Source organism: Accipiter gentilis, chromosome 1, assembly GCF_929443795.1.
Source record: "Accipiter gentilis chromosome 1, bAccGen1.1, whole genome shotgun sequence".
NCBI classification, from domain to species: domain Eukaryota; kingdom Metazoa; phylum Chordata; class Aves; order Accipitriformes; family Accipitridae; genus Astur; species Astur gentilis.
This window is the reverse complement of record NC_064880.1, coordinates 7,630,637-7,649,534: the sequence shown is the minus strand read 5'-3', so window position 1 is coordinate 7,649,534 and position 18,898 is coordinate 7,630,637. Positions and strand designations below refer to the sequence as shown.

The following is an 18,898-nucleotide window of genomic DNA, read 5'->3' as shown; positions in this document are numbered from 1 at the left end:
CACAGCCCTTCACTCCTCCCTACCACATCTGACTCAAAAGGTGAGACACCAGGAAAAGCTAAATCATTATGTCACTTCCACCCAGAAAAATGTTTTTCAGGTGGTGGTTCTCATTTTAAAACAGTTGCTTAAAACTCAGTTGTTTTGGAGACAAGTCAACAGCTACAGTAGTGCACCTCTACCTAACAACTCTCTGAAATCTGGAAAAGATTTGCACAAAAATCACCACCGGTGCTATCTGCAGGATTCCCAAATGGCACACCTACACGCATTAGAAACTACACACAAAACCAAATGACACCAAAGAAGTTCAGGCAGACAAGAGCATTGACCTTGCTATCATGAAGTCTGCAAAAGCAAGGCCAGGGTTCATATGCCAGGCAATGCAGAAGTGTACTGCTACCTTACCAGCAGCATTCATTAGGATGTGCTTACTTGTTCTTTCTCTACTATATTTTAAAAGGAAGATTCAAAAAAATTTCTACTCTCTTCTGTGACTTTGGAACACTGTGCTTCTCCCATCATGCACAAAGAACTCCGTGAGCAGAGAACCCATGCAGAAGCTGTAGTCAAGATACTTTAATTGTAAACATTAGATGTCTTTTGCAGGCTGCATGAATGGGATTTAAGGGAAGCCTAGTAACACAGATTCTTCTAGCTAGCAGATTGTGGCATTTTCAACCCATTACAGTTGGAGCCAGCAGGAACTTCACCTAAAAAACCCCCTCATAACACAACCCCATTTTTTTTTCTTTATGTGGAAGAGTATTCACAACACATTTAAAATGGAGGCTATTTGAAGAAAGACAGACGGACAAGCACTTAAATTTCAAAAGTCAGTCCTCTAATTTCCCTGAAAAAGAATGTTTTCTGTTTCAGCTAACAGGTTTCAGTGTTGTTGGCACCAAATCCCCCATAAGGATTCCATTTAATAGAGTAATCAAACATACTTAGAGTGGAAATGTACGGACAAAGTCAGGGACCTTGAAGTCTTATATAAAAAAACAAATTAATAAAAGCTCTGCCTTCACAATGTGGATTCCACGGCTGTTTGATATCCTCCACAAACCTTTGTTATTACAGGAGCACTCACAGAAGTGCCTGCGAGACTATGTGCACGAAAGGCTGCTCCCACAAGCACCAGTGTGGTAGTATGAAGAAACTTAAAGTTATCTATTTGTGAAGATCCAAGAGAGACTCCAAAAATCTGCCTTCTGGTCTGAACCATGTTCGATACTGAGAAAATCAAGTCTATCTAAATATGAGGAAGGAGTAAACTGTGACGGGCTAAGCATTAGGATATTCATTTCCCTGTGTGCTGCCCCATGAAACTGGTGGAGTTATCACCTGAATGGCCAAACATCCCGCAGCAGCTTTTTTTCAAAGCTAATTCCCAGTCAGATTGTAAAGCCACTCAAAAAAACCCTATAAAAATTGATTCCCAGTGAGAAAGTCTGACTACCTAGCTCTACCTTGCCTGCTGAAGTTGCATGAAGCTCAGTTGTCCGCAGAATGCTTTGAAATTCTTGGATTAGTATTAAAAGAAATGCAATTAGCAACCTCTCCAATAAGAAGAAAACTGGTGTTTAGTTTGAAGTGTGCAGTAATTGGGGATTTAGCATGTTGCAGGCAGGGAATAGTATTTCTTGGGACTTCTAATCGAGTGTGTGGTTCCAAAAAATCTTTGTGGAAATATCAAAAGGTTTTAAAAGCACAGTAAACTCCTCCTAGATTTTGGCTTAATTGATTAAATTAGTGTAAGAGCCACTTCCCAGTAACAACTTCAGATTTTATGAGGTATGAATAACAGCGTCTGAACACAGGCACAGAATGGGATTAACACATGCACATGCTAGTGTTGCTTGGTTTTCAAAGGCTTTTGCTTTGTGCTGAAGGAAAGAATTTACTTCACGAAACAGAGCTGAGACCAATCAATTCCAGAAGGAAGAATCACTTCAATCCAGAACACTTCAATCAAAAGCCTTAAAGAACAGCATTCTTTAATGCCAGCAATTAATACCTTATGCCTATTCTATACAAGCAAATGAAATAACATTTCTGAAACCCCATTACTTAAGTCCTGAAAATTGTGAAGTGATTTGAAAACCGTAAGTCCTCCTGCTTCCTTGTAACTATTTAAACATCTTCACAGAAAGAAAGAGATTGAGCAAGTTTCAGAGGCAAGCATGAAACTAACCTTAAAGAAAGGGCTGCCACACATACTAACTAAACACAGAGGGATGGCGGGGGGAGCAAGTGTTACTAGTTATTGCAGCATGTCACAATACTGTTTAACAAGTGCTTTTCCAAGTTTCCTGTGCCTCTGGTGATAAATGCTCATGTCAATAGCCTAAATAGGATGCAAGGGGACTGCAAAAAACATATCACAACTACAGTAAGAAAGCATCTCTTGAAAGACCCACAAGAAATACAGGATCTAATCCTTTCTCTTGTATCTGCCAGAGAAAGGATGCAGCTGCATGAGTACTTCTTGTGGAGGGCAGAAGCTATAAAACTCTACTCTAGCTACTAATTTAGAACTGATTAAATGCATGTAGCTGCTAACATAGATCTGACCAACTTTGACATACAAGCTTAATGCACAATGCTTTTAAAAGGCACCAGGCTCTTTTGTAAAAGGTTGAACAAACTTTCAATGTTTGACTAGCACCCTTAAGAACACGAGTAAACATTTCACCCTACAGACCTTCTCACTTCTTGGTCTACTGCAGGAGGTTATATTTAAAAAAAAAGAAATCATTAAGATTTACACTTGGCCACAATCCAGACGCACTGTCAAACCTTGCATCCATGATCAGTCTCCTCCTCCTATTTTTCAGACAACATGAATCTCAGTGTATTCTCTGTGTAAATCATCTACAGACAGATAGGCTTTCAGTTTAGATAAGCACCTTTCCTGCAACTCAAAGCAATTGAAACCAATAAATCTAGAATCCTTTATAAGCTTACATACTTCTGCAATGATGGCCTGAGCCAAAAAAAAATTTGTTAAAATATTTTCTGGAATTTCACTCTGAAATAGAATTCTCAAAACATTCTGGCCAGATGAATGTAAAACACTACTGCAAATCTGCACAGAGCAAAGCTAGATTCTTACCGTAGATCAGTTCCAACTGTTAGCAGTAAAAATGTAAGCTATTACACTGAAGCTACAAGGAGAGCCAGAGATGTAACCCGTATAATCACAACCAGGAGAAGCAGAATGGCTGAGCTGTTAACTCAGGACAGAAGATGAATGGTGGTCATTATTTCACAGCCTAGCACTCTTCGTTAAGAGAAAAGAATAAAAGCTAGGTGATGCAATATTCACAAAGGTTTCTGGACTATAAGCTTTGTGATTCTTAATTAAATATTTGGAACTATGCCACTGTCACTACAGCCATTAAGAAAAGTCAGGCAACGCAAAAAAGGGGAGTGGGGTTGGAATCACTCAACAGCAACATCCTAATGGCAAGGTATAGAATAAAAACATTTGAGAGAGAGACTGCATTCAAAGTGACAGCCAAAATACTGAAAACTCATTGTACCATTCCAGTATTACAACCCTTTCTACTTCAAAATTCATTATATTGTAATTACACACAGCTTATATTGTTCAAATATTTTCATTGGTTTTGTCTACAGTCCTCAGAATAAATTAGATATTTTGGTGGAGAGGGTTTTCTTTTCTTTGCTACAAACTTGGGCCAAGATTTTCATGCAGAACTAATGACATTGCATGTCCTAAGTCAGACTCAATCTCTTGCAAAACATGAGTGAAAGAGCCGAGCCTTTCCCAGCTGGCAAGTCCACCCTGTTTTGTACAAACAGAAGATGATCTTGTTTAAACCGACTGCTTGCATCATTCTCTTTTCTGTTGTTATCAATTCCAAAGATTTTACAACCATGCAACAATAGATGGTTTAATTTCATATCAAGGCCATCACAGTCATTTCTTCTAGAGTTCCGACCGGTTTTAGTTTTCATATTCTGAGGTTTTAATCTCGTGTTCTGAGAATTTTAATTCTCATATTCTCGGCCAAGGTTGAGCCCATCAGCAACAGTGGCAGCACCTCTGTGATAGCATATTTAAGAAGGGGGGGAAAAAACCTGTGCAACAGCAATTGCAGCCAGAGAAAGAAGAAGTGAGAACATGTGAGAGAAACAACCCTGCAGACCCCCAGGTCAGTGAAGAAGGAAGAGGAGGAAATGGTCCAGGCGCCGGAGTAGAGATTCCCCTGCAGCCTGTGGGGAAGACCATGGTGAGGCAGGCTGTCCCCCTGCAGCCCAGGGAGGTCCACGGGGGAGCAGATATCCACCCACAGCCCAGGTAGGACCCCACGTCAGAGTGGGGGGATGCTCGAAGAAGGCTGTGACCCTGTGGGAAGCCCACTCTGGAGCAGGCTCCTGGCAGGACCTGCAGACCTGCGCTGAAAGGAGCCCAGGCTGGAGCAGGTTTGCTGGCAGGACTTTGGGACCCCACGGGGGACCCATGCTGGAGCAGTGTGCTCCTGAAGGACTGCATGCAGCCCATGGAAAGGACCCACACTGGAGCAGTTTGTGAAGAACTGCAGCCCGTGGGAAGGAGTCACATTGGAGAAGTTTGTGGAGGACTGTCTCCCATGGGAGGGACCCCACACTGGAGCAGGGGCAGAGTGAGGAGTCCTCCCCCTGCGGAGGAAGAAGCGGCAGAGACAACGTGTGATGAACTGACCGTAACCCTCATTCCCCATCCCCCTGTGCAGCTGAGGGGGAGGAGGTAGAGAATTCAGAAGTAAAGTTGAGCTTGGGAAGAAGGGAGGGGTGGGGGGAAGGCGTTTGAAGATTTAAGTTTTTATTTCTCATTATCCTACTCTGGTTTGATTGGTAATAAATTAAATTAATTTTCCCCAAGGCAAGTCTGTTCTGCCCATGACAGTAATTGCCAAGATGATCTCCCTGTCCTTATCTCAACCCACAAGCCTTGCATTACATTCTCTCTCCCCCATCCTGCCAAGGAGGGGGAGTGATAGAGCAGCTTTGGTGGGCACCTGGCATCCAGCCAGGGTCAACCCACCACGGGGACCTACTTTGCAGAGGTCATCAGATTAGCAGCCATACAACCACGTTATTTGAAATTAAAGCACTCTACAGTGGTCTGGAGATGAAGATGTTTATGCCCTCCTCACATCACAAAAATCCTAAGAACAACTTCCATAGTCAATGTCTTACTAAAGAGAAGACGATCCGAAACAGCCTCAGTTTCATCGCTGAGAAGAGTTTAATATCATTAAATTTCTTTTTTGGCTAAAATTAAGAGGGAGTAGGGACCTGCAATACTTGTACATAGCTCTCATTTACAAAGTAAACCAGTTAATTCCTTGTTTTGGATATGAACTCACCTATATGAGTCTCCATCTCTGTTGTAGTCACACAATAGATAGTCTTTTCCTACCACCTTATCTCGTGCAATCTTCAATGGCTGATCAACAGAGGAGAGGAGATCTTCACAGAGGCTTGGAACCTGATGGTTTGGAAAAAAAACAACAGGGAGGGAAGAAAGGGTAACACGTTATGGTTAAGAGAGACTGGCATCCCTAAGAACCGATTTTGTTATTAATAGCCCACATCTGTCCCAAAGCCAGAAACCCTTTAAAAAAAAAAAAAAGCAAGCTGCACTTAAGTTACAACACAATCCTATGCACCCACCTCCAATAATTTCAGATTTAATTACCTAACAACTAGTGTGGTCCACTACACTTGAATATATACATTCTCGATGTTAGCTTCTTGCCAAAGACGGCCAGTAAAGTGATTGTCGAGGACTGATGAATAAAGGTAAATATTTGTAATGGAGTGGAAACGAGGGAGCTGCTAAAAGAATACGCCATCCATACACTCAAGTCTATTTTTCACAAGCTCCCACTCTGGGTAGAGTTTAGAATAGTTTCCAGGCAGCTGGCCAAACATTACCATGTTGGCTAATAAAAATACACGTGTGTCTGTGTGCGTGCACATATAAAATCAAACACATCTCCTACACAGGTAGCTTTTAATGGATTCATAATCCCAGCTGTCTCCCTGCACTTCACGTGGAGAAAGACTACAAGATCTGCAGAGAAGCTTTGATGTACTGCAAAGAGATGAGATGACATTTTGCAGCCTGAAGCTAGTGTGAATGCAAGCACAAGCAAATCAAGTAAATTCCATCCTGTAGCCTCTTGCTCTGGAGCTGATGGCAGCCCCATTATCAATATTCCTATACTGCAGGCTTTGGCCATGCTAGCAGCTTCCTCCAAGAACTCCATCTCCCCTGTGCATACTTTAGGGCACATGGAGCAGTGTGCCCCAACCCATCTGAGGGACGATCAACAAATCATTCCTGGAGCTATTATTAAACAATTAGCATACTGTGCGATTCCCTCGGGAAAAGCATTCCCAATTTCACTGCAAGGGAAAGGGACTAAAGTAAAATTCCCTTTCCCAGCAGAAAGTTGGGAACGCAACAGGATACAGGACAATTGGTAAGTTCTTGAATGTATTGGTGACAACATGCTAATACAGAAAATAAAAGAAGTAACCAATGCAGAATTTCTTCTACACTTCATTCTACATTGTAGAGATGAAAACCTGATTGAGAACATGAAGACAAAAGGCAATCGAGGGTAAAATTAATCATGAAGTGATGAATTCACAATTCATAAGAAATGAAAAGGGGAGGGAGGAAGGAATAAAGAAAATATGAAAATGTGCTTTCTTCTCTTCAAGCCATTGATTCAGCTGGTATCATTTCCAAAGGAAAGAAGCCTAGAGGAAAAAAACATATTAGGGGTGCAACAGCTCCCAAAAGCACAAGTGCAAACTACTTCAGTGCACTAGATGTGTCACAAGAGATCAAACTGCCTGAAGCAAAAACCTTCCTCATCCCAAGTACGAGGCAATAACTTACAGTGGATATTAAGTCAAAGTAAGCAGGGACAAATATAAAACAACGTGACCGCGAAAGACCAAAAAAATAAAAACAAAACCAGAAAGGCCAAAGGACAAAACAAGATGTGGCTAGCAAGAGATGCAACACCTAACCCACACAATCACCCCGTAACACACAAAAAAAATAACAGGAAACCCAAGAAATGGTTGGTAAAGTTACCGACAGTGCTGAAAAAGCTGAAACATTGTTTTTTCACTTCGGTGTATGTACACTGTAATGTGGTAATGAGTGATAACTGAAGAGCACAAATTAAAGAGCAGGGCAGTTAAGTATTTATATAAAAAGTGAGATGCTTCTCAGGAGGAGTCCATAATTTAATACTTGGAGACCTGGCTGAAGCAACCTCAAAACCATTACACATTCACTGAGTAAATAAAAGTGGCCAGGAAGCAAGCAGCTCTTAGGAAAATCTTTACTTTTTCTGGAAACAGACAACCCTAATACCCCACGGAGCTGATACAAATCAGCAGTATCGTGGCACAAGTTAAGTGAAATGATGTATCTGTGTTCATGAGCCCATCTGGTTCCACTTTGTCTCTTCCTTCATTTGTCCATTAGCTATTAATTTTAGGCTGACTCTTCAGGCAGAGAGCAACTTGAGATGACTGCTTCAATTTCAGATGCACACACAACAAGACCCAAAGCACCTCATCATTAAGAGCTATGTTCCACGTTGTTCGTAAGAGTGACCAGCTGAATATATTCCTCCTTCTTGGCTGCTCCTTGGCCAGCTGCCCATCAACAGAGAGATAAGTGCCTAGGAACAGACTCCTCACTCTGACGTGCATTTAGAATGAGTAATAGTGATGAAAACACAATTTGGAGAAAAGTGGCGTTTTTCCCAGACACCGTTTCTATTTCATTTCTTTGGGAAAAGCCCTATGCTACACGTGCGGTAAGGGAGCACAAGAGGTCTTGCTGTACAATTCTTCAAACTCAAATATATACATACAAAGCATTTTCAAAAGAAACCCCAAACTCAATACACTCAATTCCCCTGCAGAAAAGCTCCTAATAACCATCTGAATTTACAACCCTTACAGAAACCCACTCAAATAACTTTTAGATTTAACTGTCTTTTAAAAATAGCACATGCCTAGTATGGTGTTTCCATACTGCTCAGTGGGAGAGCACAATTTCTTAGTGACTAGAAGGAACTCTTAATAAGTTGTTTTTAAGATGCAATCTATTTAATTTCCACATAGTAATGGTAAAGTAAACTTATCTCTGGATGATTTGATAACACAGATATTCATGAGCACAGTCACTTTTCCAGTTTCTAAGAGCTGTGGGCAGTCTTAGCCATAACAGTGAATGCAGTATATCATATACTTACTAGAATACAATACTACACTGTATTATAGAACTCCATTGCGATAGCATGCTAAATATCCATTGTCTCTTTGGTACAGACACTCTACAGGAGTTCAGACAATGTATTCCTTGCTCCTGCTCCTTCTTTCAGGATAAAACAGGGAAGAAAACCCACTCCTCTACTTCAGAAATATTAGAAAATTTCAACAGTGTTTATAAAAAGAACAGAGATATTCCAGCTGATGAACTACTCATGTAATTCTAATTATCAGAAAAACATCCAAGTGTGGCACAGTTACCCCAAGAGAACAATTTTCATATCATTTATTACATCAACTTTCAACAGCTGCTGTACTTCCTTTCTAAGAATGCATTTACAAGATTTATGCATACTGGTCATGTTCTGTGCTAGGAAGCTGCTTACAAGGCAAACGCAGTGATGTGAACAAGGCAATTTGCAGCTTTAAACACTTCAGCTACATGTTCATGAGACTATTTGATTCCTTCTGAATTCAGGTCCTTTGCATTTTAAGAACATGCAATGGTAAGATATTTGGCACAGCCAGGCTAAGCTAGCTACTGCAATGTAAGCACTGAGCAATTATTTTACACTGTGCATATACCTTTCCTTAAATTCTTGTCCATGTCAAGTATTGAACCTTCCTAAATAAAGCATTTAAATTACTTTTGTGCACATTCAGACTCTTGCAGAATTCAGTTTATATTTAGCAAGAAAACATCCATGTCTTCTGACCCCAGCAAAGACAACCCTGCTTGGAAGACCAACTGATCCTCTGAGTTTTCAGTATGAAACAGTGGATTTGCATTGTTAATTTTTCTTACTAGCTTGTTCTAGCTTAACTGAAAAGCCAAAACACACTTAGGTGCCTGAGTGCATGTCTCCCAACAGTCATTAGATAGGGAACTTTGACTTAAATTTAGAAACGCAAGAATTAACCCACTCCCCAGGCCAAATACTGGAATGCCAAAGCAGTGATTTTATCCATTCATCACTGCACTATAAATAAGTGTCACTGCGATGAAAACATGGAAGCCATGGTGATTGTTTTATAAGCAAAGACTGGGCTCCCATCTTTATTTTGACACAAGTTTTTCGCACTCTGCGCAGTGGAAGGTCGAATGTAGAATATAATCCTAACCTTAAATTAATGATGGCCTTTATCTAAAGATGTAATTTGGTCCACAGTGTACTCCAGACCCTAATGCACCCATGTTTCCACAAGTAAGCACTCAATCACCTATTATGGTGGTTGTATGTATAGTCATGGAGCAAGACCACCCTCAATGTAAATTAGAAAAGAAAAAAAGAATCTCTGGGGGTCCAGACTCAGCTGTTCAGCCTGGAACTGAACAGCAGCATCATTCAGAAGCACATACCATGCAACAGGGCACTGTGTTTGTGGGATTTTTTTTTCCAAGGAGATATACAATGAATGTGTAGTACAGAGGAAAGAAAAAAACTGAATGAAAAGCCAGTTGAGCATACTCTCCTGCATGTTGAACAAGGATTCCGTTGTCTGCTGTAACAGTATTCTCCATCAGAGCAAGCCAGGTATGTGGACAGTGTTTTAATTAAGTCAACTGCTCTGCTATCAAGACAAATAATCACTTGTGCCAAAGCCGAAACTGTACACTTTCTAGAGCAGCTAACCCAATAATCATTCCTTCTTGACTCACTTTTTGGTTAAAGGAACTTATTAACAACTAAACAATTGTTTCTGAATTATTTTTTACAATATGATTAAACAAGCATCTAAAAAAGTTTAGAGGAAACAAGAACAGTACTTCAGCTCTCCCCATCCTTGCTTCGATCATGCTGGCTGAATTGCATCAAATTGTGCACCTTACATATTCAGGACAGTTAATATTTTGGCTGAATAGCCACTCAACTTGAGTACACCAAGGTTGTAGTTTTCTTCTACAGCCTTGACTGAAATGAATCTTGTTTACAATTGAAACTGCAATATTGCTAGTGTAAGGTTCTGTCCTTGGAAACAGTCTTTTTCCATGCTTATTCAGAGGTCAGCATGTACTGACCTCCACAGGAACCTTACACACTGGAAAACTACGCTAAATGCAGCAAAAGTAAAGATTAAACACATTTTTTCCTTAAAGAATCAGAAGGAAGATATGAAGTGAGCTTCAAAAGATTAACAAAGGTGGCATTCAGATGCATTTGCCTTTTGAATTTGTGTCTATAACATGCAGGTATCTGAACACACATGTGACTAGAGCAGTTTTTAATTAAAAGCCACATCCAAACAGGAAAGTGACTATTTTAATTGCATGTGAACTCTTAAGACCCGATTTTTCTTTAAGATAACTTGCATCATTACAGAAGTGGACAACACCACTGCCCACATCACTTGGGGAAATCGCATGAATGCAAAGAAAAGCCCATGCAAGTTACCTGGCACTTTTGCAAAATAACCATTTTGGCACACGACCCCCCTTCAGCTTGGATTCTTCCCCTCTGGGCCAGCATCAAATAAAATATTATTATAATTTTTCTGAGTCATTCCACAGCCTCAGAATTTCCTGTTCCTGCAGAACACAGACACAGCCTAACGGATGTTGTGGAAACTCAAGAAGGAAGCCTGGCTCCACTCATCTTGGGCCTAAAACCACTAGTAAAGTCACTCCCACAAATCCACACATTGCTAAACCTTAATTTGATCCATCAGATGTCCAAGGGCCACACATTCTTCAAGCTTTGTTTATTAAATGACACTTAAATGGACTTTTGTGTTCAAGACCAGATGTAATTGATATTGGAAACAGCTCAGCTTTATTCAAGTATTTGCACTGAATTCCAGCACTGCAAGAATTAGCAAAAACAAAATTAAAACCAATCAGCTTTTCTGGAAAAAGGCAAACGTTAACAAGATTGCAGATCCAAGTTTGTCTAGTTAGCAAAGTCATAGCAGAAATGTTACATTAATTACAGAATTTTTCAATTCAACTCCAGGAACTAGATTTAAAGAACTCTGAAAGGTGACTACCGTTCATATAACAGGATCCTTGGCATTCTTCCAGTGATTTGCTGGATAAAATAGGGCTTTTGCTAGATTCACCATTCTGCAGCTTACTGAGAAACAAAAGCTAGCCATCTGGCAGGCACAACTAGAGTGCCCTAGACTTAGACTAGTGACCTGCAGGTGAAGGCTTCTGTATCTCATTACCAGTCACAAGTCCCATGAGCCATCACAGCATATCAATATCTCGGCAAGTCTTGACTATTTGTGTCAAGAGTCCAGCTGGTGTTGGAGATATCCAGCAACAATTAAGGGATATGCAAAGGCATACTCTCTCCAGTGATGTTTCTATATTTCAGCTTCACACACACACCCCCCCCCCCGCCGCTCATCTTTAAAAGAGGTTTCTAATTAGGGTTCAAGCTCATGAAGTGATCCACACACACACTCTCCTTTAGAAAGATATTTAAACAAATATTTTAAGGGTCTCTAACACCAGCAGTGCAGTGGCAGGAGCCTGGAAGAAAAAAAGGCACAGTTTAGGCTTAAAAAGAAAAAGAGTAAGTGACTATGAAGCCAGAAGTGAAATTCCTTTTTACAAATCTCATGCAACTAAGTGGGGTTGCTAGGTCTAAGCCAAGCATCACATTAACAATTTACATATATTAATTGCAATCTCCAATTACCATCAAGATATCCAGAAGTAATCTTCTCTAGCTGGAAAAGCTCCTGCTTACAGCCACTCACCAAATGGAAAACTGGCTCTCAACAACCATAAATTTATTCAGAGAGTCAGAGACCCTTTCTTTAGCCAATAATCCTTACATTAGAAACCCAACTGGCTGCTGGTAGCTTAGAGTCTATCACACAAGTCAACAAGTCGAGGAAGAACAGCAGGTCAAAAACTCAGCTTTGAGACCATGAGGCTGTCCATGCACTTCTGCTTCCACTATTTTTTTTTTAAGTTTTCACTGGGTCTGATTTTTTTTTTTTTTTAACATCTTCCACCCTCACTAGATGTTCAGCTGGCCATCTGCATTCAATTATTTTATCTTTCTCCTCAATACTGCATACTGCTTAGGCTCTTGGACTCAAAACACAAAAAGCTCCAGTCACATTCTCATGTTCTTTATGGTCTGTGCAGACCAAGCAACGCAGTTTTCCTGGGGATAAATTCTCTAGCTTCATATATCTTCAGTTACTAAAGGCATACAAGCAGATTTGAGACTTGCCTGGAGGCACACTAGCTAGGTCCTGAATATTGTTCAAATATTTCAAAATCAGAAGTTTATACATTTTTAAATTCAACACTCAGGGACTTTTTAGAAGAGTAACACACTCAACTAAAAATACTTAAGCATTGTCCTGTGATGAGAAAGCAAAGATGATCACCTCCCAGATCTTTAATTGCAAACAGAGCCTTGAAAAATAACCAGTAAAGTTACTGACTGCTATTATCTATAAAGAACTCTAGCTTTAATTCTTCCATGGCAGCATAACTTGATTCTGTACTTCAAGAAAGCTTTGACTTTTGAGAGTAAGTTGAGTGCTATTTGAATATCCATCTTACTGCAAAAAGAGAGGAAGAAAGTTGTGGCTGTGAGCAAACACCACTCTCCTGGCGAGTCTGCTTGTCCATTTTGTGAGCCGGTTTTGTAAGGATGATTCTCTGTCCCCACCTTATGCCAGCCATCTGATTTTTCTGAGTCAGCTAGATTTTTAATCTAATTTACATTATATACACACAGGCAAACATCCAAATCAAACACTCAGCAGGAAACTCATACTTGGAAAAGCAACCTGCTTAACTTCTACCAAGACTGAGAGCACATCAACTTCCATACCCAAGTCAAAGCCATCAAGAGAGTCCTGTCACAGACCCCTTATTTGCTGCACATGATCCATGAGCACAATAAATCCAACTTCCATCTTCCACCTTTCCCAGAGATGCACCTCTCTAAGACACATCAGTGAAGCTGTCTTGCTTCCCAACAATACTGGAGGCTGTGACCCCAGCTATCACTCACCTGCCCCGTTATGTGTGCTGCCAAGGTGTCCTCAGAAGAGATCCTCCACAGCAACACTATCTGAAAGCTGATGCCTTCTTCAGGGTTTCTCTTGGAAAGAACACAGCTAAAAGTACACGGGGACTGACTTACTGTACTAACTTAGCTTAAGAGAAAGGAAGTAGAAGGACAATTCTCTCAGATTGTTCTCATCTTTCAGCATAAATGGTTTAGCCACCCAAAAGTGAGCTCTACCAGCTTCCTTACTTCACGCCACTCAGTGTGATTTCCATGAGCCAAACAAGATCTCACTCTTAACCGATACCAAGAAACATTTCCATCCAGAAAACACCCTCAACATTTTCCTTTCCGCAAGGGATGAGAAGAGATGGGATTCACAACTGACTTCTATGAGAAGCACAGTATATCAACAGCAGCAACTTCTGGACAACGTGAGGCAATAAGGAGAGGTTAGGCAGTATTTATGCTATGCAATTAAAATCTGTATTAATGTTACAAGTGCTATCACTTGGCAGATCCTCACAACAAATCCATTTAAGTGCAATGCAATCACCTTTAGTGCTCCTCTTACGGGAACTGCTTTACAGTTTGGACTTGGCTGACCGATAGATGCTCCAAGGCTTCAGTTACCCCAGTTTCCAGAGCAGCTACATGGAAAATTATTCTAATTTAAATTAGTTGTGCTTAAAAAGGTATGTGCCTCCACGAAACTCTCTTTGTAGAGATTTAAGTGTCCTCTTGTACATTTTGACAGCCTCTCCATAGTCTATTTACAAATAATGACTAATTGAATTCCAACCAGGGCATTCCATGCCAAGGCACATTACCAGCACCACGCACAGCTTCTTTCAGGCAGGACTTCTGGAGTCCTATGATTGACAAGGTCTCTAATGAACTCTAATTGAAGACTCGGCAGTCTGAAAAATGCAACAACAGATGTGGTAAAAGGGCAAACCACAAACTGTTTTGCTAATGAATGAAAAGTGTCTGGTCTGATGAGGTCCAGTGACCCAAAAATTCTCCCCTTCCACCCCCCCTTTTACTTCATGTTCAAGTTTGGACTCTTTCCCTTGTCAGCCCAACACTTGGGGGCAGTAATGGACAGCCTGGAACATACTCCATATACCCACATGGGCACCAAGATGCTCTTACTAAAAACTAGCAGCAGAGCATGGCTTTGACAGAGTAAGAGACCCCCCAGGGAGGAAACTTAGTGCAGTTATCCTTCCCAGCAGGAATACAAGCCTAGGAAGTAGATGTCAGTTTCTCACTATAGTAGGTCTGGAAAGCTTTTTACATACAAAGAATTTCTAAGTCATCTTCATCTCCTTTCAATAGATCTTAAGCAAGCATCAAAACAATAGCTACGCTCATCAGTCTGGAGATCAGTTCCTCTAAAAAGACTATGGCAAGCTGAGCTGCAAGCAGACTTCAAGTAATAACCCATGCTTTACACCAAAAAAAATGATGCGGGCCTCTGCTTCTCGTCTACTCCAGCATGGCAGTATAATGAAGCAAGGAAACCAAGCACAAAGGAAGCAGAAGTCAGAATTATGAAAGATGGCACCCTATCACAACTTTAATGAACCTGCTCATGCTCATCATGCATTTAGAGTCTGACCTTTTACTTCAAGGAGGTTATTGTCTGGTAACAGTACAGGAAACAGAATAAAAACGTCAGCTGTAAAGGTTTGGAAGAAACTTGCCAAAAAAGGTCAAAAAACTATTTGCTTGAGTCTAGCTTATGATGTTTTTGGAACTATTACAGGTGGCAGTGCATACACTGCTCTTGTCTAACTAGAGCATAGACTTCAGTCTTGTAGCTGAGAGTGGCTGCAGAAGAGGACTACAGATGTCTCAACAATAAAGAAATCATACTGGATCTAAAAAAAATTTCATCTCTACCCCAGAGAAGGTACTGCAGTGAGTAGTGTGGGAATCACACAGACCCTCCTTCTAACAAGCGTCAAACTGGTCTGTTTCATGTTACACTTTCAATATGAAAAGAAGCCCAGTGAGCGTGTTGCTGATGGAAAGCATGTAGAGCACTAATGAGCACCATCCAAAAGTAATTCCAACATTTAGAGGTAACCAGCAATTTTCTGAGTCATTAAAAAAACCTCATACCAATTATACAGTCAAGCTTACCATAGCTCCCCAAACAACTCATTGTTCTGAATGGTCCTTGGAGCTGCTCAAACCCCGATATCCGTTCAGTCCTCCAAATTTCATCAGAAAACCAACCATGTCACACCAGATCATATCGATGATTTAGTTATCCTGTGTCCTACCTCCAGCAACAGCCACAAAAATGATGCTTTAGGTTGCCAAGAGTTTTGGTGGCACAGATGTAGCCAATTACTAAATGGTTTCAAGAAAGAGAAATAATCCCTTCCTGCAGGGAATAATTTCTTTCCTGACCCGCACAGCTTTCTTACCTGTACCTTGGCTTATGTACCTAAAAGCAGTATCTAAATAGAGTTTGATAAATTTAAGTCAGCCACAAATTTTTGACCATGGGACTCCTCCCAAGTTTGCTAACTCCAGCTTCAATATCACTTAGGAACAGACCTCCTCAACTAAACTTTTACCGGGTGAGCAGCTGCTCTTTGCACACAAAGACGACAAACAGCTCGGACACAATTTAAACAATTTAATGAAGAGGCACTAGTTCAAATAGCTGCTATGTGCAGAACCATCAGATTTTTAGGGTCTCTCAGACAAGATTTGTCAGCTTCATGCATAAAATTCAGACCTGCCACAGAAAAGGGATGTAGTTCTCACTACAGATAAGAGGAAAGGTTTCATTCAAAGGTCTAACAGCCCTGTTCCAGCCTCAAAGTCCTCTGTCTGCAAAAATTCAGACGCTTCGGTAAGAAATAAGCCATATATTTAGACTGGACAATGGAAACAAGTTTTCCCAGCCGCCCATATAGTAGATCTTTATAGATTAAATCCGTATTTCAGTAATACTTTAAGTTACTCCAGAGGCAGCTGTGCCACACACTGTTTTAAGGGACAGTTGACACTAGCTAGCCTATTATATCCTAATTGTGCAACACAGGATGTGCAACTAAATCCTATGCAACTAGTAACGAGCACACACATCCTTTTTAAGTTAGTTTTCTTCACTAGCAGTTTACAGAAGGAGAATAAATGTTTCAGGGGCAAGCGGAAAACAGGTATCAGGCACAAGATGGTTGGCCAGGGGTTTTTTTTTATATTTGCTGGACTGCAGCGTATCTGATATAGCACAAATTATAGATTTGGGTGTTCTCCAGAACCCCGGTGTTCTGACATATTGTGTCTCTGTAACATCTTTGAAGCAAGTGCCATAGCACATCCACTGCACCTACTGCACAAGTCCCGTGTCAAACTAAAAACAGGCAGGTAGTTTATCAGGAGACAATACACACATACAAGTGCATGCATCAACCTTGTATAAACTGCTCCAAGTTACTTCTGCTAAACAGCAGCCTCCAAACCAGCGATGACTTCATCAAGAAAGCTGCTAATGACCCTGCATCCGAAAGCATGTCCGTCCATACACAGTAGTACCTGCTGGCTTGCCCAAAATAAACATGTAGATTCCTGACATTGTTTGGGCAATTGCTGTATTCTTCAACCTTGCCAAAAGACAAGGAGAAAAACAAATCACCACACCTCCAAGATGCTTCAGAAAAGGTTCTTACATACCAGATCCTTACACCCAGGACTCAGCCAATTAGTTGGTCAGAGCATCCAATACTCACCAAGTCAATGAGGTCACTGAGATTCTTCTCTATCTGCTGCGGAGGCAGACGCCTCATCAAATCCAAGGCACAATCCAGCTGCTGGTCACTCTGCAGAAACAAGAACATCCCTCCATCACAATATATACAGGTAATACATCACATTCACGCACATACACGAACCACAGTGCTTGCTGACTCCTCTGATGTGAGAGATACAGTTTCTAGTTTGAAGCAGCAGCGTGTTTTTGTATTAATATAAATAGATTTCAATAAAGTTCAGTATCATTTGATCGCGGATTATTGACTTGATATTGCAAAAAGTGTTCCAGAGTATGGATTTAAGAGCGCAGCTCTAACTGGTGTCGTGCTGCCAGTGTAACACCATGCTGCTGATGGAAAAGAGTCCAGTCCTTACCTCACCAAAAACTGTTTCCAACATTTGTGCAAATGTTCAATGCACTGTTTTTCCATGCTATCTCAATAATAATCTGGGTTAGGGAACTGAAAGTTCCTTCTCCCAAAGCAGTTTTAACACTTCCTCATTTGTATTGTGCCATTCAGCTTGAGATAACTAGTATCCAAGACAAATTCTATTCCAACACAGAGTTCTCTCTCCCTCCTTCAGCTTTGTTAAAAAAAACAGAATGAAACACACACATAAAGTATGACCCACTATTTCCTTCTTGCTACAAAACACACACCAAAAGCTGCCTGTATCTGAGAAATCAGGGACTTTAGTTATTTCAAGAAATCACAGCAACATACTCCAAAGGGCTTACTGCAGCTGGTCTCACATCCAATTCTGACGCAAAAGAACCCCTTAAACTTCAGAGTCAGAAAGTGTGCAACAGACATTACCACAGACACTTGATGAACTGAACCATGTTCTTGACAGAACCTTTAGCTCTCCTTCTCGCCAACAGATATAAACAGACACTTTCCTGCAAGCCTAACAGTACCCAAAATCTACACAAGTTACTTTGATCAGCAGGTCACCAGGCAGCTGAAGCACAGCCAGTTTGTTTTCACTCCTCCTTCGCCTCTGTTTCCTTTGCGACTTCTAGCCACTCATATACAGTAAGCTTAGCATTAATTTCTCCCTCCTACATTCTGCCAAGCTCCAAAAGTTTTATTTAAGAAAGGCTTCAAAACTAAAGCAGTTACATTATCACATTATTCAATAGCAGCCCCCAGGTCAGGGAGAAACAGGAAGCAAAGTTTCCTGCAATTAAACTATACTCTAGCAATGAGGAAAAGAGGGAGTGCTCCATTTAGCAGACAGCTATTGTGAAAGCTACTTCTTAAAAGTACTACCAATTCACTACCAAAAGATAAATATTTTACAGCCAGCAAGTCAGATAGTCTGATCTGGGGAAATTATATATTTATAATTTCTCATCCAGTTTGGGTCATAGGACATCATCTTTGCAAAATACTCCAGCTCCACAGATAGTTAGGCATCAACTCCTACATATCTGCAATAATCTCCTGAAGATCTGAGCCTTCAGCCTGAAAAGCAGGATGCACTGACACCAAGAACAGAAGTTTATGAGAGTCACTTGTCATGGAAGGAGGATGCATTCAAGCAATGTACATAAACCACCCCCCATACTCTTTCAATACCTGGATAACTTAACAAGGAAATCTTTGGCTGAAATGAGTCTGGAGTGAATTTATCTATCTTGGAAAGCGACCCCAAATTGATCACTGAACTGACTATGACCATATTCATGCACAAAAGTGACGGCCAAGATTTTAAAAACTTTTTACTTATCTTCATTAGATGTTTAGGGGAAGGGAAAATTATTCGCTTTTTGCTACTAACCTTTCACTCCCCAGAGAAAGATACTATTTAGA

General features: G+C 40.7%; 1 protein-coding gene across 4 annotated transcripts in view; it reads right to left on the bottom strand.

The window, feature by feature from the left end:
* Positions 1-18,898, bottom strand: part of CAPZB (capping actin protein of muscle Z-line subunit beta) — a 70,066-nt gene that overhangs the window by 27,999 nt on the left and 23,169 nt on the right. For 3 of the 4 annotated variants that reach the window (XM_049815717.1, XM_049815727.1, XM_049815736.1), the window contains 2 exons: positions 17,060-17,149; positions 5,382-5,503 (listed from right to left, as the gene is read on the bottom strand). In XM_049815717.1, coding sequence (XP_049671674.1) covers positions 5,382-5,503; positions 17,060-17,149 — 212 coding nt within the window. Of the gene's footprint in view, positions 1-5,381; positions 5,504-17,059; positions 17,183-18,898 lie in introns of those variants that run through there. The other variant, XM_049815709.1, reaches the window with a different exon arrangement.